This window comes from Pipistrellus hanaki (genome assembly GCF_964339955.1).
Source record: "Pipistrellus hanaki genome assembly, chromosome: 1".
Lineage (NCBI taxonomy): Eukaryota > Metazoa > Chordata > Mammalia > Chiroptera > Vespertilionidae > Pipistrellus > Pipistrellus hanaki.
This window is the reverse complement of record NC_140503.1, coordinates 92,072,666-92,098,132: the sequence shown is the minus strand read 5'-3', so window position 1 is coordinate 92,098,132 and position 25,467 is coordinate 92,072,666. Positions and strand designations below refer to the sequence as shown.

At 37.3% G+C, this 25,467-nt stretch overlaps 1 protein-coding gene across 5 annotated transcripts in view; it reads left to right on the top strand.

Moving 5' to 3' along the window:
• Positions 1–25,467, top strand: part of ARHGAP12 (Rho GTPase activating protein 12) — a 132,021-nt gene that overhangs the window by 68,629 nt on the left and 37,925 nt on the right. For 2 of the 5 annotated variants that reach the window (XM_084875878.1, XM_084875876.1), the window contains exons 5-8: positions 5,440–5,580; positions 7,061–7,141; positions 12,011–12,136; positions 17,607–17,681. In XM_084875878.1, coding sequence (XP_084732004.1) covers positions 5,440–5,580; positions 7,061–7,141; positions 12,011–12,136; positions 17,607–17,681 — 423 coding nt within the window. The remainder of the gene's footprint in view (positions 1–5,439; positions 5,581–7,060; positions 7,142–12,010; positions 12,137–17,606; positions 17,682–25,467) is intronic. The other 3 variants (XM_084875879.1, XM_084875877.1, XM_084875880.1) reach the window with 3 other exon arrangements.

The window sequence follows — 25,467 nt, the reverse complement described above, 5'->3', positions numbered from 1 at the left end:
ATAGGTCAATGCTCAACCATCACCCTTGTGGCCAGGGCTGAAAGTAAAGTTTTGTTACAGAAAAATTCCTTGCTGCAGGAGAGAGGGGACCAAGCAGGTTGCCACCGAAGCTTCTTTGTCTAGAGCAGCGGTTCTCAACCTTTCTAATGCCTTGACCCTTTAATACAGTTGCTCATGCTCCTAAAGGCCGGTCCAGTCACTCCTTTACATTCCTCTTCCCCATATCCCATCCCTAATTGCTACTCATTTCTAACTCTTCATTATTACCTGTCTTGTTAATAGCCATTCTAACAGGTATGAGGTGATGAATTGTAGTTTTGATTTGCATTTCCTTAATAGCTGTAAAATTGAACATCTTTTCATATGTTGGCCACACATGTCTTTTTGGGGAGACGTGTCTGTTCACATCTTCTGCCCATTTTTTAAATTGGATTGTTTGGTGTTGAATTGTATGAGTTGAGTTCTTTATGTAGTTTGGATATTAACCCCTTGTTAGAGCTGTTGTGTGCAAATATCATCTCCCATTTGGTTGGTTGCCTTTTTGTTAGGTTGTCAGTTGTTTTTGCTGTGCAAATGCTTTTTAGTATTTTATAGTCTGATTCATTTCTTTTTACTTTTACTTCCCTTGCCTTTGGGATCAGATTCATAAAATGTTTTCTATGACCACAGTCCATAATAAAACATAGCACTTAGATTTTCTCCTATGTAATTTATTGTTTCAGATCTATGTCTTTGATTCATTTTGAATTAAATTACGTACATGGGTCAAACTGTAATCTAGTTTCATTTTTTTTGCATGTGGCTTGCTAATTTTCCTAGCATCATTTATTGAAGAGGCTTCCTCTTCACCCCCCCTTTCCATTGTGTGTTTTTGGCTCTTTGTCAAAAATTATTTGCCTATGTTCCTGTGTTTTATTGCTGGGCACTTAATTTTGTTCCATTGCTCTGTATAGTCTTCTTTTCACCAATACCATACTGTTTTGATTATCGTAGCTCTGTATTACAGTTTTGAAGTCAGGTAGTATGATACCTCTGGCTTAGTTCTTTTTTCTCAGTTTTGCTATTCAGGTTCTTTTGTGGTGCCATACAAACCTAATAATTTTAAAATTCTGTATCTTTAAAAAAATGACATTAGGATTTTGATGGAGATTAAACCTGTATATTGCTTTGAGTAATATTATCCTTTTAATGATGTTGATTCTTTCAGACCTGAACATGGAGTATCTTTCTATTTTATTGAGTCTTTTTCTATCTCTCTCTTTAAAAAAAAAAGTATATATATTTTTATTGTTGATAGTATTGCATTTATTTCTTTTATAATGCTTCACATCCTTCTTTAAGTCTATTCCTAGATATTGTCCCCCGCCCCTCCCATTTCTTTTTCTAAATTTTCATTGTCAGTAAATAGGAAAGTAGTGGATTTTTGTGCTTTGATTTTGTATCCTGCAACTTTACTGTATTTATTGTTTCTAATAGTTTTTGGTGGAGTCTTTAGAGTTTTCTAAATACAGAATTATGTTATCTGCACAAAGTGACACTTAGATGTGTCTCCTGAAGGTAGTATATGGTTAGGTTTTGATTTTTGATCTATTCTGCTACTCTCTGCCTCTTTATTGGTGAATTTAGTCCATTTACATTTAGCATAATTATTGATGTATGAGGATTTTTCTGTAGCCATTTTATCTTTTGTTTTCTGGTAACTCTGTACCTCCATTGGCTGTTCTTCTTTGTGTTTCTGTCTGTTTTTGTTTGGTGATATTCCATACTTTTTTACTTTGTTTCCTCTTTTTTTAAGCTATGTGTCTCTGTTTTGGATTTTTTATGTGTGGTTACTATTAGGTTTATGAAAAAGAAAGTTTCATTATGTAGTAGCTCTTTTTCTTTTGAATGCATCTGATGTCCATCCTCCTTTGCAAAGTCAGACCTTCACCTCTTCCCTTTTATTGTCACTGTTTTTGTTGTCACAGATTGTTTCTACTTATGCTGTGAAATTTTTATTATAAATGAAAATATTTTTTTTATTGATTTCAGAAATGAGAGATAGAAATATCAACGATGAGAGAGAATCATTGATTGGCTGCCTCCTGCACACCCCCTCCTGGGGATTGAGCTTCAACTGAGGCATGTGCCCCAACCAGTAATTGTGCCCTGATCAAGAATTCAACCCTGACCTTCTGGTTCATAGGTCAACAGTCAACCACTGAGCCACACCAGGCAGGCTGTGCTGTAAATTTGTTGGTGAACTTACTCATAGTGATCTTTTGTTCTTGGTTTCAGGTAGAATAACCCCCTTGAGTATTTCCTGCAATAGAGGTCTTCTGATGAATTCCCTCTGTTTCTGTATGTCTAGAAAAGTCTTTATTTCTCCTTCATATTTAAAGGATAACTTTACTGCATATATTATTCTTGGCTGGTAATTTCTCTCAGTAGTTTGAATATTTGGTTCTACTTCTCTTCTGACTTGTAGAGTTTCTGCTGAGAAGTCTGATGATAATGTAATGGGCTTTCCTTTATAGGTTACTTACCCCTCCCCCTAACCTCTTGGCTGTCTTGAAAATTCTTTATTTGTTAAAAAAAATTAATTTTTGACAGTTTTAATACAATGTACCTTGGAGAAGGCCTCTTTGAATTGAAATAATGATGTTTTATTGCTTCTTGGATTCAAGGGTCTGGCTCCTTCAATAGGTTTGGGAAGTTCTTATTAACTATTTGTTTGAATAGGCTCTCTGTTTCTTTCTTCCTCTTTTTATGGCATGCCTATTGTCCTTATACTAGAGGCCCAATGCAGGAAAATCATGCAAGAGTAAGCCTTCCTTCCCCTGGCTGCTGGCACTGGCTTTCCTTTGGCACCTGGGATCCAGGCTTCCCTTTCAGCCCCGGCTTCATCCAGAAGGTCTTCTAGAAGGGCGTCAGTCTAATTAGCATATTAATGCTTTTATTATTATAGACTAGAGTAGGGGTGTCGAACTCAATCAGAGAAGGGGCCAAAATCTAAAATTCAGCCTAAATCGCGGGCTGAATGGTTTACTGAACAGTCATAAACTGACAATGTCATAAACTGACAGCGGAGTGCAGTGATGACAGCGCGGTGCGGGCCACATTGCAAGGCCTGGCGGGCTGGATTTGGCCCGCGGGCCTTGTGTTTGACACATGTGGACTAGAGGCTCAGTGCAGGAAAATTTGTGCACTCAGGGGAGGGGATGCCTCAGCCTGGCCTGTGTCCTCTCAGCCCGGGAGCCCTCACGGGATGTCCTACTGACAGCTTAGGCGGGCCTAAGCTGCAGTCTGGCTTCCCTCTGACCAGGCAGGCCGATCAGGGGATGGTGCTGCCCCCATCACCTCGCTGCTGCTGCTGCTGCTACCGGCCTCCCTTTGCGGGAGGTGACCTGATGGCTGATCATGGGACAGTACCGGCCGGCGCAGCTTGGCCACCCTCCTCCCCAGTTGCCTCTCTGCCACTGCTGGTTGCTGCCACTCCCCACCCCCATTGCTGTCCCCTCCTTCTGCTCACTGGCACGTGCCTTAGTTGGCCTGGTGCCACCTGCTCACTGGCCCCTCCCCCTCACCCCCCACTGACTGGTCATTCAGCTATTTTGTCAATTTGCATATTATGCTTTTATTTTATAGGATTATATAGGATTATATAGGATTGCTTTTTCTGATGGAGTCAGATAGTTTTTGTAGAGTTCTTACATATCTTTTTATGCTTAAATCTGTTTCTTCTTTCCTCTGTATCATTTCTAGATTTCTATCTTTGAGACCATTAATCCTTTTCTCTATCTGCTTTGCTCTATTTCATATGCTTGCTAGTTCATTCTTGATCTCTTACTGAGTTCTTCATCTCCAGAATTTGTTTGGTTGGTTCATTAAATTGCCTGTCTGTATTTTCTCACATCTTGTATTTTTATAACTGTAATCTTGAATTTGCTCTCATTTATATCACATTTTTATGTCTTTAAGTTTGTTTTCTGGAGATTTTTCACTCTTTTTCTCAACTGCCTTGCTACCTTGCTTATTCGTGGTATTTGATAGATTTTTTTTTTTTTTTCTGTCTAGGCATCTATGTATATGAGTAGCATTTCTCTAGCAGATTTATGTGAAGGGGTCTTTTTCTTATTTTCCAATAGATGGTGCTAAATCACAAGTTGTTTTTTTCCCCCCAGTCCTCACCTGAGGATATTTTTCCATTGATTTTTTTTTTTAGAGTGGTAGAAGAGGGAGGGAGAGACAGAGAATGTGAGAGAAGCACATCAATTGGTTGCCTCCTGTATGCACCTCAGCCAGAGCTGGGGAGGAGCCTGCAACCAATTGTTGTTGAGATCTATCTATCTATCTATCTATCTATCTATCTATCTATCTATCTAATCTATCTATCTATGAGATCCAGTGTTGTCCTCTATAGCCAGACACTTTCCTCCAGGTAGCTGTGATGTGTGGTGGTGGGGTGGGCTGCGGAGCTGTCCAGCTTCTTTGTTGTTTTGCCCTCCTAATAATGGTGACCTTAATCTCCATGGGTCACCCCTGTGCCTGACCTCCAAATTGATTAGAGTGTACCCTTTGTTCGGGTGAAAAAGTGGTTCTGTAGTACTAGTTCTCATGTTTGCAGATATTGTGCCCCACAACCCAACACCAAGGGTGAAGGGAGGCTGGCTCTGGGAGGCTATGGACTTTATAGCTTTGTTTCTCTCCTGTAATGCCCACCGCCTAACAACTGTACCGGAGCCCAGTGCTGTGTCCTTGTCCAGGCCTCTGCTCAGCTAAAGCTCATACTATTTGCTTCTGTAGGAATGCCCACCAAATCTTTCTGCCCTTCCTGGCTGAAGGGATTGTCAACCAGAACCAGATTCTTCCCTTCTCCAGACTGAGCCCGGCCCTGAGCTCTCTGATTCAGGGCTGTGTGTGTGGCTCATCTCAGGTCTCTTGCCTTCTTGCTTCTCTCTTTTGCTTTCACTTGCCCTTTTAGATGTCTCAATGAGTGGATCTCTCAGGCATGCTTGTGCATTGAGCAGGAACTCCTTTGTTGAATTATAATTATTGAAACTTTAAGGGAGAGACCAAGGGAATCTGCCCTTTGACGTCCTAAATTAAGTTTGGGTGGAATAGTCACCGGAGAGTGGTGATGGGGCTCAGATACTGAGGATATTCTGCTTTTCCATCGAAGTCTTTGTTTGCTGATGAGTGAAAGCTTCTGTTTTCAATTTTATTGTGAACTTTTCTAGATTTGTATTAATGTTACAGAATAACTATTATTAATTTCACCTCAGCACTTAAAGTGTACCATTTAAAAGGGTGAACAATTTGTTTTAAAAATTAATTTTTCAAATATATTCAGGATGTCTTAGTACTGAAAGTCAAATAAAATTGATCTCTTAGATTTTCAACTGCTGCATACTTATATTTTTCAAGAAGAAAATTCCTTATGTTTCTGACTATTTATAGCTTCTTTCATCAGAAGAAAACTGCCACAACATTTGTTACAGCCAGTCAGATAGTCAGTGTGGTTCTCCTCCAAGGGGTTGGTCAGAAGAGTTGGATGAACGTGGGCATACCTTATATACCAGTGACTATACTAATGAAAAGGTACATTCTTTTTTGTCGTCTAGTTTCTTGGTTGAATCCTCTCATAAAGTCATTGTGTACTGAAAGTTTAGTAGTACTTAACTCATGCAAATATTCTTCATTGTAATTCTGTAGTTACGTAAGTTGACAACATGAAAACTCAATATATCTACTGACTCAGCTTTTAAACTGCTTACAATTACATTGATTATTTTTATGGTGTCGAAACCCACTTAGAACAGACCTTTTTAAGAATAGGCCTGTTCAGTGTCGTTCTGTTTAGACTTCTTCAATTAAAAATACTTCTTTGTATAGTTGTCCCTTGGTATCCTTGTGGGGTTGGTCCAGAACCCTCTTCTTCCCCACAGATACCATACTCTGAGGATGCTCAAATCCTCATGTTATATAAAATGGCATAGTATTTGCAGATAACCTATATTTGTACATGGGCTAAAGCAGGACCTGCCTACACATCACTTCATTCATGTGCATTCAGTGTAGTGCTTGGCACATTGGCAAATCCAAATTTTGCTCCTTGGAACTTTCTGGGAATTGGGGATGGGGCTTTATTTTCAATCTGCAGTTGGTTAAATCTGTAGATGGGAAACCTGCGGATTCAAAGGGCTATTTTTCATGGAGAATAGATTTTGAGAATAGTTTTCTTAGCATGTTATTATGATATACTACCTCACTTCCTACACTCACTTTTCTTTATAACCAAGTTATGTAAAACAAAATCCATGAATCTAGTATTTTATGAATAATTAACTAGTTGGGGGAATGCATATTGAAATTTTATGAGTATATTACATCTCTCATCATCAGAGAAGGTAACTGTTGAGTTGGGCTGGTTTAGAGAACATGCCTTTAGGAATGAACGAAGGTAGGCTTTTATCCTCATTTCTGCCTTAATTATTTGACACTAGAACATAAGGAAATAGTAGTATTTATATATATCACCATCAAGATTATATATTTGTATTAGCAATACGTAGTCTTTCCCCCCCCTCATAGTCTCTGTGTTATAGTGTATGAAATATATTTCTATTATTATTTAGTCATAGTAAGATTTGTTGCCTACATGAAGTTTGGCATAAATTTTTTAGTAGTGTTATACTTAAAGATTGAAGAAAAAACATATCTTTTTTATTGATTTCTCAATCCTGTTTTTTAGGGTGGTGTGGTCCTGTGTTCAGTGCATATGTGTGTGTGTATGTATGTATGTATGTTGCATATTTCTTATGTTGTTTAGAGGTACTTGAACCCCTAGCTTTACTTTGGAGGAAAGAGAGAGAAAATAAACTTAATTCAATATTGAGTTTATGTAATCTTACCAAACTTCAAATGTAACTATTAGCATAAGATTGTTAACATTTTTTAAAAAAGTTTTCTAAAGCAAGTAGAATACAATACATAGGAATAATAACTAATATCTCTGTTTGTATAAGCTTAAACTCACTTTTATTTAAATTAAAAAATAACACCTGTTCTGTTTTTATAGTGGCTCAAGCATGTTGATGATCAAGGTAGACAATATTACTACAGTGCCGATGGATCTAGGTCGGAATGGGAATTGCCAAAGGTAATAAACCTTAATATTGACTTTCTATTTGAAAATAGTAGATGAAATAATATGAAAATGGTTTATTATTCTGGATTGTTTTCTATATTTTAGTTGTAATTCCAGTTTGGTGCTGGGATAGGGTCAGTATAGCTTCCAGTTTAATCCACCATTATTTTACTTCTTTTTTTTTTTTTTTTTTTTTAAATATTTTATTGATTTTTTTACAGGGTGGAAGAGATAGAGATAGAGAGCCTGAAACGTCAATGAGAGAGAAACATTGACCAGCCGTCTCCTGCACACCCCCCTTAATCCACCATTATTTTAGAACAACTAGATCCTACAGTGACCATTTGAATTCCCCAAAGCACCATCTAAAAAATGAAACTAGACTACTTCTTACACTACACACAAGAATAAGCTCACAATGGATTACGGTAAATACTTAAATGTTAGTCGCAGAAGTGTAAATATTCTAGAAGAAAATACCGACACTAAAATATCTGACATCTCATGTACCAATAATTTTTCTGATATATATTATTTGGCAAGGGAAATAAAAGAGAAAATACACAAATGAGACTACGTTAAACTAAAGAGTTTTTGCACAGCAAAGGAAAATATCAGCCAAATGAAAAGACAACCCACTGAATGGGAGAATGTTATCACCAATGATACATCTGATAAAGGATTAACCTCTAAAATATATAAATAATTGGTAAAACTCAACACCAAAAAAACAAACAATTCAATTTTAAAAATGGGCAAAAGACTTGAATAGACACTTCTCCGAAGAGAACATACAGATAGATGGCCAATAGACATGTGAAAAGATGCACAACATCACTAATCATTAGAGAAATGCTAATTAGATATCACCTCACACCTGTCTGAATGGCTGTTAACAATCAGTAAATAATAGATCTTGGCGAGGATGTGGAAAAAAGGGACCCCTCATGTACTGCTGGTGGGCATGCAGTTTGGTGTAGCTACTGTGGGTAGCAGTATGGAGTTACCTCTAAAAGTTAAAAATGGGGCTGTCTTATGACTCGGTGTTTTACTTCTAAGAATTTATCTGAATAAACTTGAAACACCAATTTGAAAGAATATACATAGCCTTATGTTAATTGCAGCATTATTTATAATAGTCAAGATTTGGAAGCAGGCCCAGTGTCCTTCAATAGATGAGTGTATACAATGTGTGATATATTTACTCAATGGAATACTATGCCGTAAAAAGGAAGAAAATTTTAACCTTTGGAACAGAATGGGTGGATCAGGAAAAGTGAAATAAGCCAGTCATAGAGAGACAAGTACCACATGATTGCTCTCGTGTTGGAATTTAATGAAGAAAGTGAACTGCCACATAAAATACAGACAGACTCATAGACAGAGACCACAACTTTTGTGATTTGGGGGTGCTGATAGGGGTAGAGTGCTTGAACAAAAAATAAAAATAAAACAGAATTTATGGACATCGACCACAGTGTGGTGATTGTGGGCAGGGAAGTGGAAAAGGGCATAGAGGGGATAAGTGATGATGGGAAAAAATGTAAATAAAATTATGAAATATAATTCAGTAAAACATTTGTGGGTTTAAAAAATTATCTTTAATTTGTACTTTTGGATTTTATTCTGACTAAAGATCAAACTGTATTACTGTTTGAACACTGAAGTTGTGCCAAGCTCTCAGATCCCTGCAATATTATATTAAGAACATAAGCAGAGCGGTTAAGTGATACACTAGCAACAGTTTGGGCTTTTTTGTTTTTTAAGTTTTCAAAAAATTGAGTAATTTTCAAAAAATTATTTTCCAAATTTAATCAGAATACAATAAAACTTTGAAGTGAGAAATTAATATTCTAAGCTTAATATGGCTGTTCCACACTCTTAGAAGAATAGACATATGCATAATAAGATTAATAATGTCTTTGTTTTTCAAATGTGCCAAGAAGTTGAAGACTATGTTAGCTGTTACTTTTTAAAACTGTAAATAAAAATAATTTAATCATATTTAGTGATTAAATTGGAAATAAAAAAATCTATGGATACTGATGGCTAAAATATATAATATCCTATGTGCTGGGATAGGAATGTATTTTGGGGCTATAACTGTTCAGTATTGAAAACTATGCAACAATGGTTGGTTCTGTTAGGCTTATAATATATGAGATCTGATTTTGACCAAAAAAAATTAGAAGAAAAATTCGATGAAATTGTGTTTCACTGAAAATTATCAAATATAGAAGTCTAATATTTCATTAATATAGTATTAATTAAATATTTTAAACATACAATGTTAATTTTTTTGCTTCTCTTGACAGATTTGAATTGTAGCTCTTATTAGACTGATTTTCTGGTTAATGACATCAAACTAAAACTTTCTTGAGTGATTTTTTTTTTTTTTTTCCTATGTCAGGGTCCACTGAAAGGAGAGACTCCCAGAATGACTTTAGATAAGGGTTAATTTGAAACCTTTACTTAACTGGTAGCTAAATATTTATTGGATTTCCTACTAACATCTATGCTCCTTAGTCAGAAGATATATAGGCTCAATATTAGGAAAACCAACTTACTTCTGAAGATGCCTGAGTGAAAGAAAGGAGGACGGGAAACCTTTTTCTGCCAAGGGCCATTTGAATATTTATAGCATCATTCCTGGGCCATACAAAATTATCAACTTAAAAATTAACCTGCTATATTTGGTCAAATATTTAACTCACCCCTAATGCCTTGGCAGGGCCAGACCAAAAGATTTTAAGGTGGATGTTCCCCACCCCTGTTCTACAACAGTAGAAATAAAAGGTTATTATGACCAGTGTTGTGTTACTATTTTTGTGATATCTTATTTTCTGCCATTTGCCACTTAAGATAAAGTGTCAGAAGGTCTTGGCAGTTTCTTGAACTTCCAATTAAATCTGATATGTAGAGAAGGCTTGAGTTGGGTACAGTAAGGATCTATCTATAATAATAAAAGTGTAATATACTAATTAGACCAGATGTCCTCTAATTATGACACTTCATTTTTGTCTGCACTAGATTTTATGTTTCATTTATGATTTTTATTGGCTTTTATTAACATACTGTTGCCTAGTATAATAAAACAATTAACACATTTAAAATTGTGATTATTACCCAGTTTCATGTTATATTATTTTTGTTGCCGCATAGAAAGTATTTTAAACAGTTGTGGTAATTATAAAAGTCAAAAACTAGAGGAGGTAGCAATTAAATTCATATATAAGCTTTCATACAACTACGTATTCATTTCCATTATTGCTGATAATGATTAAAGGAAAAATATAGCCTTGTTTAATAATTAGTGGTGAGAGAGAATCATTGATTGGCTGCCTCCTGCATGCCCACACTGAGCCCACAACGTAGGCATGTGCCCTGACCTGGAACCTAACCATGATCTCCTGGTTCACAGATCAGTGCTCAGCCATTGAGCCACACTGGCCAGGTCGGCACAGAATTTTTTGGTAGTCTTTGAACTTCTTTATTTAGAAATGACCCCATTTGTGAATTATAATAAATGAATTAAAAACAAACACCCACGCATGATTGCCTGGCTTTGGCAAATTTTAATGTGAAAAATTAAGTAAGAGCTTTGGGAGACAGTTTTAGAGAGGTCTGTAGGGACTCATTTTGGAGAGAAAAGAAATGGCACATTGAGGAGAAAGATGTTGGAAGAGTTCTTAATATTAAAAACATCCCCAAAGATACTTTTATTGAAATTATAATCAGAGTCATTAAATTTTAAGATTTACTGAGCTTTTAGGGGTGGGGATAATAGATATTTTAGGTATCTTTTGGTTTCAGTAGAAGAAGGTATCCCTTAAAAAAGCAGATTAATTTTGTTATTTTATTACAATTTATTATTTACTAAATTGGCTGTATAAAACAGCATACCTATTAAACCTCACATTTCTCAAATGTTTATGCTTGACATTTCAAAAAGTTAAATGACTTAATGCCTTACTAATAATGTGTTTTTAATTTTATATGCAATTTTCTTGGGCACTTATTACCTATCTGTTGTACACACTGATATAGGATTGATTTAGAATTAGGACCATCTCTACCTTTTGACTTGACTATATTTTACCTCTTTAGAGAAAGAAATAATAGTTTGGCCTGTAAGTGAAACAAAAGTAATAATAAGTGACCAATTTTTTTTTAAAATAAGAGAATACTATTATAGTGTATGTAAGCATAGTTTATAAAACCTACACCAAAAATTGAATTCATGTGTATTTTAGAAGTGGTGGAAACCCTAAAAAGTTAATTTGTCCAATGACCACATTTTATAAATTACTAGAGGCCCAGTGCACAAATTTGTGCATGGGTGGGGTCCCTTGGACTGGCCAGCGTTTGGGCCTGATTGGGGCTGCAGGAGATTGGCCTGTGCGGAGAGGGACCCCAGGAGGTAGGCTATCAGAGCGCACTGACCACCACCTCCTGCTTTGAGCATCTGCCCCCTAGTGGTCAGTGTATGTCATAGTGACTGCTTGATTAGTCGTTCTGTTGCTTAGGCTTTTATAAGTATAAATAATAACTAATATTTATCGAGAACCTACTATCTAGTCAATATTTGCTATCTTTTATTTGTTTAATCCTATTGTCAACTCTTTGAATTAGATATTTCTGTTATATCTGTTTTACAGTTGATGAAACTTAGACTTACAAAGATGTTATATTTTGCCAAAGATAACATTAACTTGGTCCCTCTAATACCAAAAGGCTGGTCAGATGAGAAAACCAAGGACAGAAAATTCATGTTGGTGTCACATGATGAACTTTACCTTGCCTCATGTGTCATTGAGGACTGGAATATTTAGATTTTAGTTTCGTTTCTATTATTTATGAAGTATATATTTTTTTCTTTAGTATAATATTTCATCTCAGCAACAAAGAGAAATAACTAAAAGTAGGAGCCTGGATAGGCGGCTACAAGAACCAATAGTATTAACAAAGTGGAGACATAGCACCATTGTGCTGGACACCAATGACAAGGTAAGACTTTTGGGGGGGAAATCGGTTGAGAATTTTGGAAATTCTTTATTATTCTTTATTATTTTCTCCTTAGCTGAATCTCATACCTTAGTGATTATTTGTCTTATAGTAGATTTTGGTTTTGAAGTGTTTTGATATTTGCACAATAAATTTTGGTTTAGATTGGGTCTGAAGTGTTTTTGCTCAATGGACCTTACCTGTAGTTTAATGAAGTATGTATATACCTTGATACATTTGTAGTTGACAGGGTGTTGTTTTATTTTGATAACCCTGCGTTAAAGTTATATATTTGTTAATTGTTTGTCTTTAATCTCTAGGAAGTTTTATAGTACAAAAATTAATTTTTCCCATTTCAGAAATGATTGGAATCTAACACCTTTTTAAAAATATATTTTACTGATTTTTTACAGAGAGGAGGAGAGAAGGAGAGGGGGATAGAGAGCTAGAAACGTCGATGAGAGAGAAACATTGGCCAGCTGCCTCTCTCTCACCCCCTATCGGGGATGTGCCCGCAACCAATGCATATGCCCTTAACTGGAATCGAACCTGGGACCCTTCAGTCTGCAAACCGACGCTCTACCACTGAGCCAAACCGGTTTCGGTGGAATCTTACACCTTCTGTTTCCCTAAATGTTCTTTGCATAAAGTGCTTCTTTTATCAATCTGAAAAGTAATGTTCTTGATTTCAAATAGAGAATAAATTTTGATGCAAACTTCAGGATGGAAAAGCCATAAAGTTTTAAACTTCCTTGTGTTACATCTTTTTATTGTGACTTCATTTTGGGGAGGGAGTAGGAAATTAGTACAAATTTGCAGAACATTAGGCATATTACTGTTAAAATGTGATAGTGGTGCTAACACTCCAATATAAGGATACTATTTTAGAAAGATATTGGTTGTTGGAGACTTTTAAAACATTTTACTATCAGGCTTCTCTTTTGACATAATTAACAGGTTTCCTGCATTTTTAGGTGAAAGCAGAATGAAATCTCCGAAGGCATAGTTCTCTATATTTGGATACTTTCAGTCTTAAATTTCTTTATAAATTATCTAAGCCAGTCAAAACAAGTATTTTTTTTTTTTTTTTTTTTTTTACAGTACAAGGGACTGTAAAGTTGTCTTTGTTGAATTAAAAGATGGACTTCTGTAGAGCTGTAGAAACATTCTACTCATAATATGGACTAAAAGAACAACAATGAAAGTAGTATCAATAGATAAGTTTCTTTATAAGGTTAAGTGTAGATGGCATATTCAAGGATTGAAATTCTGGGGTTTGTGCCATTGAAGAATGCTTGAAGATACATTAGCATTGAGATTAACCAGAGTAGGTAAAATTCCTAGAGATTTTAATAGAAAAAGTCATTTTACTCTAAGAACCAAATTACAATAAGGGTATTTAGAAAGCTCTCACATAAAAGCCATTGCTGAACCAACTCCACTGCCTCTTAATAATAAACAAAAAAAGATGATTGTTTTGGTAATGTGGACTTAAAATTTTGTATTCCTTTTTAATTTTTCTTGAAATTTCAGTCAATTAGAATAACTTTTATGAAGTTCTTAATTACATTTTCTTTTTCATGTAATTGTGTCAGATTTGTGAGGATATGATTTTTCTTGAGACCAGAGATTTACTTATTTTTGGTAGAAATGTCTCTTCTCTTCCCTACCTTATCTATAGTAATAATAGCGTAATATGCTAATTAGACTGGATAGTCGAACGACCTCCCTAGTTTCATTCTGAATGAAGCCATGGCGATGGGGGCTGAGTCAGAGGTGGTTAGGGGATATGAGGCAGGCAGGAGAGCAGTTAGGGGTTATCAGACAGGCAGACAGAGTGGTTAGGGGTGATGAGGCAGACGGGAGAGAAGTTAGGGGTGATGAGGCAGGAAGGCAAAGTAGTTAGGGGTGATGAGGCAAACAGGCAAAGTGGTTAGGGGCAATGAGGCAGGCAGACGAGTAGTTAGGGGCAATCAGGCAGGCAGGCAGGCAGGCAAGTAGTTAAGAGCCAGCAGTCCTGGATTGCGAGAGGGATGTCGGACTGCCAGTTTAGGCTCAATACAGCAGGGATCCCTGTGGCATCAAGCCTAAAGCGGCAGTCAGACATGCACTGAGGGGTTCCAGATTGTGAAAGGATGCAGGCTGGCCTGAGGGATACCCTCTCCCCCATGCATGAATTTCGTGCACCAGGCCTCTAGTTCTTTATAAATAGAATCATAGATAATTGCTTCACCAAGTAAACGTTTCTATTATCATCATATAATAATACCTTTTAAAGATTTGAGGATATGAAAGAGGAACCATACCAGAACAGTGTAGCTGACTAATATAAAGGGGTTAACTTGAAATAGAAACATACTACTATGTAGCAAATGTTATGAGGTTGCAGACAACCTTGGAGAAGGGAGGTATGTGTATGTTGTGTGTGTGTGTGTGTGTGTGTGTGTGTGTGTGTGTATTTGTTGCAGTTATTTGTTTCTGCCTGCTTATCCTAAATAATAAAAGGCTAATATGCAAATCGACCAAACAATTGGTTGCTACGATGTGCACTGATCACCAGGGAGCAGACACTCAATGCAGGAGCTGCCCCCTGGTGGTCAGTGCATTCCCACAGTGGGAGCACTGCTCAGCCAGAAGTCAGGCTCAAGGCTAGTGAGCGCAGTGGCAGAGCCTCTCCCACCCCCATGGCAGTCAGACACCCCCTGAGGGCTCCAGACTGTGAGAGGGCACAGGCAGGGCTGAGGGAACCCTTCCCCCGCAAGTGCACGAAGTTTGTGCACTGGGCTACAAGTAGCTGTTACTAAAAGCTGCTGTTTGGAGAAACTTAAGATATATTTATATATGCAAATACATTTATAGTATACATAAGTAAATATATAAATGTAAAATTGTTTCTTATTTATAATAATAATTAAAATAATTACACATAATTACTCCATTTGATGTGGTTTTTATTTCTGTAGGATTGATATGCTATGAAAAATAAACTATAATTACTATTCATTTTACTCAGTTGCTTATTTTTCTAGTGTGTGTGTTACAAATCCTTTCCTTAGACTGTTTAAATATTGGACACTTTTTATTTTATTTTATTTTTAAAATATATTTTATTGATTTTTTACAGAGAGGAAGGGAGAGGGATAGAGAGCTAGAAACGTCGATGAGAGAGAAACATCGACCAGCTGCCTCCTGCACACAACCTACAGGGGATGTGCCCGCAACCAATGTACATGCCCTTGACTGGAATCGAACCTGGGACTTTTCAGTCCGCAGACCGACGCTCTACCACTGAGCCAAACCGGCTTCGGCTAAATATTGGACACTTTTTAGAAGTTAAGACATTTAAAACTGGAAAATGTGAAGCTCTCAAAGTACTTAAAGGGAGCTAAATTGAAATTTGAGCATTAAGAGGTATTCCTTTTTATAAAAATATCCCATATAATAAAAGCCTAGGTGTGTCATGCCCTCACACGACACCGTCACAGGATGGCTGCCACAAGATGGCTGGCAGGGGATGGCAGTTGGGGGTGACCAGGCTTACAGGGGAGGGCAGTTAGGGGAAACCAGGCTGGAAGGGAAGGGAAGTTGGGGGCCATGAGGCCAGCAGGGAAGGGCAGTTGGAGGCAATCAGGCAGACAGGGGAGCAGTTAGGTATCAATCAGGCCACTAGGGGAGTTGTTAGGGGCGGTAAGGTAGGCGAGCTGTTAGGAGCCAGCAGTCCCAGATTGTGAGAGGGACGTCCGACTGCCGGTTGCGGGATTGGGCCTAAACTGGCAGTTGGACATCCTCCGAGGTGTCCCAGATTGGAGAGGGTGCAGTCCGGGCTGAGGGACAACCCCTTATCTGCACACAAATTTTGTGCACCGGGCCTCTAGTGTTTAGTATAATTTTAATGTGTTCTCCACTAATAGTGTAGATGACTCTTAGGATGTTTGATTTGGAAGATTGTCCCTCCAAGGGTTAAACTTTCATTACTGCCTAGTTTCTCTATTTACAAATTATATAGGATATAAATCTGAAGATTTCCCAGAGTTAAGTTTTTGTATTGTGATTTAGTACAAATTTTCAGGTCCTTATCCAGTTTCATAAGCATAGAAGAGTAGACTCATACAGATGTGAAGATGAAGTTCAAAGATATTATTTTATTTTTAAAAAATATATTTTATTGATTTTTTACAGAGAGGAAGAGAGAGGGATAGAGAGTTAGACATTGATGAGAGAGAATCATCGATCAGCTGCCTCCTGCACACCCCCCACTGGGGATTTGCCCGCAACCAAGGTACATGCCCTTGACCGGAATCGAACCCGGGACCTTCCAGTCTGCAGGCCGACGCTCTGTCCACTGAGCCAAACCGGTTTTGGCTATTATTTGGTTTTATAGGAAATTAATAATAGGCATTGGCATGTGAATTTTTAAAATTCTCTTTTCCTGTAATTATTCAAAGCTTCTAGGGGAATGGAGAAAATTTAAATCCATTTAAATTTGGCTGTTGATACCAAAAACATTTTTTTCAGTTTTATGCTTCATTAATCTTATAAACATCTGTGGTAGAAATCACATACCATTTTAAATAATTGACAAAGCAGAAATGCTTTAGAAACACACATTTTTAGTTTGCCCCTATTGTATTCTTATAGGCTTAGAGATTAAATTTTTTCCTGATAAATTATGAGTCTTTATATTGGAGTTGTCTGTTTTGCATTTTAAAAATCTTATTTCTAATAATTGGAAAGTTAACTGTAAATTACTTTAAATATTAATAATAATTTAATTTCTTATATAACTATTTACTAAAATAAAGTTCTCATTCTCACCGGTGTCAAGTAATTCCTGTGACAATTCCTTGCCTAATCCTAGGTATTTTAAAAAATATATATATTTTATTGATTTTTTTACAGAGAGGAAGGGAGAGGGATAGAGAGTTAGAAACATCGATGAGAGAGAAACATCGATCAGCTGCCTCCTGCACACTTCCTACTGGGTATGTGCCCGCAACCAAGGTACATGCCCTTGACTGGAATTGAACCTTGGACCCTTGAGTCTGCAGGCCAACACTCTATCCACTGAGCCAAACCAGTTAGGGCTAATCTTAGGTATTCATATCTATCATACCAATAGCAAATTAGTATGGTGACTATTACATTTTTATCCACAAGTGTTTAGGTTTTACCTATTTTACATATGGTTTATTCAAGTTGATGTGACATCATGATTTAAGGCAGCATGCATCATTTCTTTTGAGTAATTCTACATGTGGTATTTAAATTTAACTAAATGGTATAAAATATGCCATATTTCATCAACTTTATGATATCTGTAGTTTTTCAAATAAGTACCATATTATTTTTGGAGCTCAGTAAAGAAAAACAATAATTTTCCTTGTTTCCTCTAGTAAGCTCTCATACTGTGAGCAGAAGGAGACATAAAATTATATGAGCTAGAATAACATTTTTCATTACTTATTTCTTATAGGAATCTCCACCTGCCTCAAAACCCTGCTTTCCTGAAAATGAATCTTCTCCCTCTTCACCAAAGCACCAAGATACAGTTAGTATGATAAGAGCTTATAGTAAAAATTTAGTCCAGTTATTTCAACCAATTTCAATAAATTGATTTTCTCAAAGTATAATGTTTAAATACTTCTTGGGCTTTTATTAAATTTCATTGGTTTTTAAAAAGATAATTACAAGTAAAATAGTTTAAATTAAAAATCAGATTTTATTAGTGTAAAAGCCTCTTTGTGTAAAATATGGTATATTCATGATTAATTTATATAACACATTTGTAAGTGATGAATTTTATTTGATTTTTAAAAATATTGGTAAATATAAAAATCCCTGGAGAAGGCCATCAAGGTATACTTTACCTTTTTTCCTCAGGCCAGCAATCCAAAGGTAAGAAGCTTTTTCCTCCATAATGAGCATAAATGCCATTGCTTTTCTATGCTGTAAAACACATTGCCCCTTCTATGATAGGTGAATATTGGAGAGTTTCCCCTAAATTGAAAAACCTCCAAGTGGTGTTTCTCTCTAGATACTTGTCTTAAGTGGTATGAAATTTTACTTGATCTCTGTTATCTGAAGTCCATCCAGTCTTGTCTTCTCTTTCAGTGGATTCTCTTTCAGAATGAACACTGCAGGTTTGTTTTTCATTTTATTTTTGTTTTTGAATCCTCACCCAAGGATATGTTTTATTGATTTTAGGGAGGGAGAGAGAGAAAGAGAGAAACATCAATTGGTTGCCTCATATGCACCCTGACTGGAGGTCAAATCTGCAACCTGGGTATGTGCTCTGATCAGTAATCGAACCTGTGACACTTCAGTGCAGGGGACAATTCTCCAACAAACTGAGCCATACTTACGGGCCAGGGCAAGACTGCAATTTTTAATGAAGACTACAAGAATGTACATGCTCTGGTTCTTGATTGCTTCTCCAACCTTATCTCAGAAGGTCCTCTTGGTCCTAATCCTTCTTCCTTGCTTATTTTCCTCCAACTACACTACACTTCTGCTCATTCCTCAAAGAAGCCTGTTTTTCAGCACTGTCATTCCTCTGACAACTGAAATATTTTTCTCCCACATCTTTGCCTAACTTCAGTTCATCCATTTGCTTCCTCAGAAATTTTTATTTAAATCTAGATTTGATCAGGTTCCTCTGAAATACATAAAGCATTTATTTGATTATGATATTTGATTACATGAAATAGAATAATTTTTCAATTCATTCTTCTAGAAACCTTGAACCCTCTATTTATGCCTGTCTTCCTTACTAGACAAAGAAAAGCATCATTAGAGCAGAAATGGAATCACTCCAATACGTGTTGCAGTGCCAGTTAGTAGCTGTTTAGTAAATGTTTGTTGAATGAGTAAATAAAAGTTTTAAAGCTATAAAACTATAAACTTTTATTATTCCTATTTTATGAAACTATGATAGACTGTTATTTATTAGATAGTTTCCCATTTGTTAGAGTAAAGGATTTCCATAGATGGTAAATTTTACTTTTCTAACTTTTCATTCCTTAACCTAGTCAGGCCTTTTATGGTTCATATTTCACACATTCCCTTCTGACATTGCTCAGATATAGTTCCCCTGCCTCTACTGTCCTTGGTGTTTCTTAGTAAATTTTACAGTTAAATGCTGTGCTGACTTTTTAGGAGGCTTTGCTAGAACAACATTAGCATTTTAATGATCTTTTTTTTTCTCTTTTTTTTTCTGAACTCCTGTCACTTATTGCATTGAATGGTGCAAAAGTTACCTCATGTACCCTTTGTCTCCTTACTAAGGTTGTAAGCTTCTAAGGGATAGATAAAGACTAAGTTTCTACTTTTTATCTTTTATATCGATATTATTTAACACAGTCCTGGGTTTATAAATATTAAATGTAGATAACAGTAAACATGATCTTAGTGGTTTTGTAAAGAATTACTGCATGGATCTAAGATGGTCTTACTACCTTACTCTATCAGTCAATTTAGAAAAAAGCAGAACCTCCTTTTAACTTATTTTAAATATAGGTAAAATATAATTCCTAATATCTTTTATAAATTATATTTTGGTAAAAGGAAATTTCTAGGTAATCTAGAAATAGGACATTGTAAATGGTCTATATAGAGTTATAAAGGACTGTTTACAAATTATTTTTCCACTAGAGGCCTGATGCACTAAATTTGTGCACTGGAGGGGAGGGTTTCTTCAGCCCAGCCTGCAACCTCTCGCAGTCCAGGAGCCCTCAGGGATGTCTAATGCTCCCCCATGAAGCAGGCCTAAGCTGGCAGTGGGACGTGCTTAGCGCTGCTGTGGAGGGGGGAGAGGCTCCCCTCCACCGTCGCTATGCTCACCAGCCTGGTGGGAGTGCACTGACCAACGGGGCAGCTACTTTGAGTATTTTCCCTCTAGTGGTCAGTGTGCATCATAGCGACAAGTCATTTTACCATTCAGTCTATTTGCATATTAGCCTTTTATTATATAGGATTAGAGGCCCAATGCAAGAGTAGGCCTTCCTTCCCCCAGCTGCTGGCACTGGCTTCCCTCCGGCACCTGGGACCTGGGCTAGCTTCCCCCGGGCTGCCCACATGCACCCAGGACCTGGGCTGGCTTCCCTCCAGCCCAGTTTGATCAGGAAAGACATCCAGAATAACATCTGGAAGACGTCCGGTTAATTAGCATATTACCTTTTTATTATCATAGATGCCTTAGCCATTTTCTGAAGAATTTGAAAGCAACTAGACCATCTTGGGCTCATGGTATCCTCTGATGGCCATCATAGGGAATTGTCTCAACAATGTTTCTTCTATTATTCTTTGTGTGCCTTCAAGTGGAAAAAACAACAACAATAGTGAACAGCTCTGTTGATTCTACCTGAGGCCAATCTGTTTTCACACAGCCACTCCTTTCCCTTGGAATGGGGAATGTTGGGAAATGTGCCTCCTTGATGCTGCCAGCCCCTCCTTACTAAGGCTTCTGTCCTCCTTGACTTCTACCTCCCTCTCCCTTTACTCTCTTCTCTTTTCCCCTTGGTTCCACTGAATTCTGTCCATCTTTCTCACTCTTTCTTAGTTAATACAAGGATATTTACATGTCTCTTTGTGAGTTAAAATCTGATTGGTATAAAGCCTTTAGTGGTAAGAACAAGGATACTACAAATTTAGATTAAAAAAATCCTATATAATTAAAGGCTCAAATACAAATAGACTGAACAGCGGAACAACTGAACAATTGGTTGCTATGACATGCACTGACCATTAGGGGGCGCAGGCGGAACATGGTGGGCGTAGGCAGTAGGTGTCAGAGTGCGAACATGGTGGGAGTTGGCTGTGGTGGGATGGTGGAGCAGGTGAGCAGGGGCACCGTACCAAGGCGGGGCGCTCGTCGCTGTCATTAGGTTGAATCTCTGATGGTTACTGAAAATTCCTTGTTCCCATGCACTGTGGTTCTGCCTAGCATTTATACCTGCTGCCGGTACTGGCCCCGCTTGTACTTGCTCCTGGTGCCAGAGCGGAAGCTGCTGGCCCCTCGGGGCTTCTCCACCTTCTTCTGATCCTGAATGTGATCAGTGCCAGCAGCAGCTGCTCAAACCCGCTGCCAGCACTGGAGCCACCACTCTCACCTCACCCACTTTTGGTGCTGGCCCCACTTACACCTGCTGCCGTTGCCCAGTGTTGGTCCTGATTGCTCGGTGCCGTCAGCGGGTGCGAGTGGCAGATGCTGGTCCCAACCGCCTCTGAGGGCTTCTCCACCTCGCCCTGCTCCTTAGCGGTGATAGGAGGAGCAGCCGCTGTTTGCACCTGCTGACGGCGCCGGCCTGGTTTGCAGCGGTGCTGTCAGCACATGGGAGCCGCGGTGGCAGGAGTGGGGGCTGCCGACAGACGGGACTGGGGGCTTCAGTGGAAGGGGCCAGGCTGGGGTGTGGAGGATGGCCCGAGACCTGCCCCTGTGCCCACTGCAGCCTCATGGCCCATAGTTCCTTTCACGATGCACGAATTCATGCACTGGACCCCTAGTAATATCATAATGTTAGCTATTGATGTCATCTTAAACGGCAAATTGCCCATCTTCTTCTTCAAACTCTTCTTTATTTTTATTTAAAAAATATTTTTATTGACTTTTTAAGAGAGGAAGGGAGAGAGATAGAAACATCAGTAAGAAACATTGATCAGCTGCCTCCTGCACGCCCCCTACTGGAGATTGAGCCTTGTAACCAAGGTACATGCCCTTGATTGGAATTGAACCCCAGACCCATTAGTCTACAGCCCAATGCTCCATCCACTGAGCCAAACCAGACAGGGCTCTTTAGTTTTTTGTTTTTTTTTAAATCAAAACTTTATTAAAATGTAATTCACATACTATGAAATGAAATTCACTCAGTGTATAATTATAATGTATAATTCAATTGTTTTCAGTATATTTAGATATGTGCAACTATCATGGTCAACTGTAGACTATTTTCATCATCTCAGAAAGAAAACTGTACCCTCTACCTCTAGATCCCACCAAACCTTAAGCCTACAGTAATCTTTTCTGTCCCACTGTATTTGCTTATTCTGGACATTTCATCTGAATATCTTACCTAATAATAGACAAACATATAAATTGACCATACTTCTGCTACACCCACCAGTCAGTCAGAAGAGCTATGCAAATTACCCAACGAAGATGGTGATTAATTTTCATACACAGGTGCCAGTGACCAGGGGCAGGCGTTCTGCCCCATCCCTGGTTTCTCAGGGACTCGGCAGCATGGGAAGGCGGGGCTGGAGTGGAAAGAGGCAGCTGCAGGACTGGGCCGGAGTGGAAAGGTGGTGCCCGCAGCCAGGGAAAGGAAGGCCCATTCTAGCATAAATCTTTGTGCATTGGGCTTCTAGTAATCGTATAAAATATCTGGTCTTTCTTGACAGACCTTTTTCACTTAGCATATTTTCATTCAGTCTCTTCTAATCAAGTCAGATTTAAAATTTCATTTCTTAATGTAAATTTTAAACATGTTTATTTTTAATTCATTTTCAGTTTCCAAATGCATTATTTTTCTTTTAACATTTAAAAAAAATACACTTTAGCCGAAACTGGTTTGGCTCAGTGGATAGAGCATCAGCCTGTGGACTGAAAGGTCCCGGGTTCGATTCCGGTCAAGGGCATGTACCTTGGTTGCGGGCACATCCCCAGTAGGGGGTGTGCAAGAGGCAGCTGATCGATGATTCTCTCTCATCGATGTTTCTAACTCTCTATCCCTCTCTTTCTCCCTGTAAAAAAATCAATAAAATATATTTAAAAAATACACTTTAATTATATTTAACTAAACAAATAAAACAGTGTTCTTAAAAACAAAATTTAAATTTTATAAGAACAGAAAAAAGTTTTCCTACTTAATTGTCTTTGGATGATGATATATCCAGACACTCCCATTGTGGTGTGACAGTAATGTTCCATCTTGAGGTGTTTGCTTTAGGTAATCCAGCTTTGAAAAAATTGTCAAGTTTAGTTTGAACTTTTGGAGTCTGCTGATTTTTATAATTAACTCCCTAAAATTTTGAAAATGGGTATAATAAAGCTGAATTTCATTATTTGATGAATTGTCAATATTATTAGATCGTGGAGATGTGATCTAAGCATTGATAAATTTAGAATTTGGTGCATTGTCAGTTTTCATAGTCTTTCAAATTATTTTTGGAAATGCAGTGTGTACAATTTTAAAATTTATTATATTTTCTATAATATGACTAAGTACAGATTAAATAGGCTTTTGGTGGGCTGATTTAAGAGCCTTATCTCTCTGTCACAATCTGCCTAATAGAAAATGCATTTTAGCTGAAACCGGTTTGGCTCAGTGGATAGAGCGTCAGTCTGAGGACTGAAAGGTCCCAGGTTTTATTCCCGTCAAGGGCATGTACATTGGTTGTGGGCACATCCCCGGTACGGGGTGTGCAAGAGGCAGCTGATCGATGTTTCTCTCTCATCGATGTTTCTAACTCTCTATCCCTCTCTCTTCCTCTCTGTAAAAAAATCAATTAAAATATATTTAAAAAAAGAAGAAGATGCGTTTAAAAGTTCCAGATTACTGGTTAAGATTTTATCCAACTTAGAAACTTGAGCTTTTCTACCTGTATTTCCAGTTATGGTATTAAAATATATTACCCATTTGGAGTAAATGACATTTCAACATTTGCTTTAATAAAAGTGTTAATGGACAAGTGAGGTAGTTTTTATTTTTATTTTTATTGAAGAATACAATTTTAAAGCCTTTCTAAAAACACAATTTGAATATCTAAGTTTTTAATAACACTGAGCTAAAAATTTTATTAAGTTGAAATTTGTATAACAAAGTTAACCATTAATTATCTTAAACTACACAGTTCAGTGTATATATTTCATATATTTATAATATGAAGATCTATCCCTTCTATCTAGTTTCAGGACATTCTCATCCCTCAGAGGGAAGCTCACACCTCTTCCAGGGGTGGGGGACCTTTTTTCTACCAGGAGCCATTTGGATATTTATAATAATTTGAGGGTCATACAGAATTATCAGCTTAAAAATTAGCCTACTATATTTGGTCAAATTAACTCGCCTGTAACGCCTTGTCAGTGTCAGACCAAGTGATTTTGTGGGCTCACCCCTTTCATTAAGTAGTCAGTGCACATCTTCCCTTCCCTCCCTTCCCTCTCCTCCCAGCAACCATTAGTATGCCTTCTGTCTGTGTTATTTGTTCTGAAAATGTTCGGTTTTTTTTCAACACTATATCATTATGCAAGTTTACTTTTTCTATATTATTAGTATCTTAGTATTAGATGAATATAATATAATTAACTGGAATGTGATTATAATATGATGGACTGCATTGATTTTGATTCATAATACTTGTTAGCCAAAATTGGGAAATACCTACTTTACCAAATGAATGCCACATTGATTAGAAGTTCTGGAGCTTGCAAAGTGATTATGAACCTGAGGAAGTTTTCTCAAATTACATAATGGAACTGGCATTTTATTATTTTCTTGCTTCAATTAGGGTAGATTTTTTTTTTGTTTTGTTAAAATTTAATCTTATTTTGCTTATTTTATGGAGTTTTCTTGGAATAGCAACTATATTTAGACTAAGATATATTCATGTGTAAAAAGGGCATTTTTTTTTTTTTACCAGACTTAGGATGTTTTCAGAAATTATTTTATTAAGCAATACAAAAACATTGGTTAATTTTGAGTCCTGTTAAGTAGAGAAAGTACAACAGTTGTTGAAATAAAGATTAATTTTTATCTCCCAATTCTCTCACCTGTATAGCCAAACCTATATTATTTATCTGCCCATTTAGCACTTCTATGTCAGATTCAGAAACTTCGGTGTTTGAAAGTTACATTTCTCTTACATTTCTTTTTTGTAATAGCACTGCTAATTTGTTGGTTTATTACTTCAACAAATATGTATTGAACTACATGTAAGGCACTGGTCTTATATTAATGAACATAACAGATATGATCCCAGCATACAACCTATTGGAGTATTCAGTGAATAAATAATGGATATATCGCTATACTTTACATTAAGTGCAATGAAAGAGACAAAACGGGGGGCAGCAGTAAATAATGGGAGGAGTGGAGGAGTGGTCAAGGAAAGCTTCTCTAAAAAAAGTGTCATTGAAGCTGAGATGCCACATGTACCCATTGCTCAAGCTTGGGAGTTTCCCCCAGCTCTTCCCTCTCACCCTCACATTCTGTCTTCTGAATCTCTATCTCAAAAATCTCCCTCTTCACTCTCTGTCACTGCCTTAGGTCAGGCCTTCAACATTTCTTATGAAAATTATTAGGTTACTTTTGTAGTTGGAGCCCAATCTGCCACCCTTT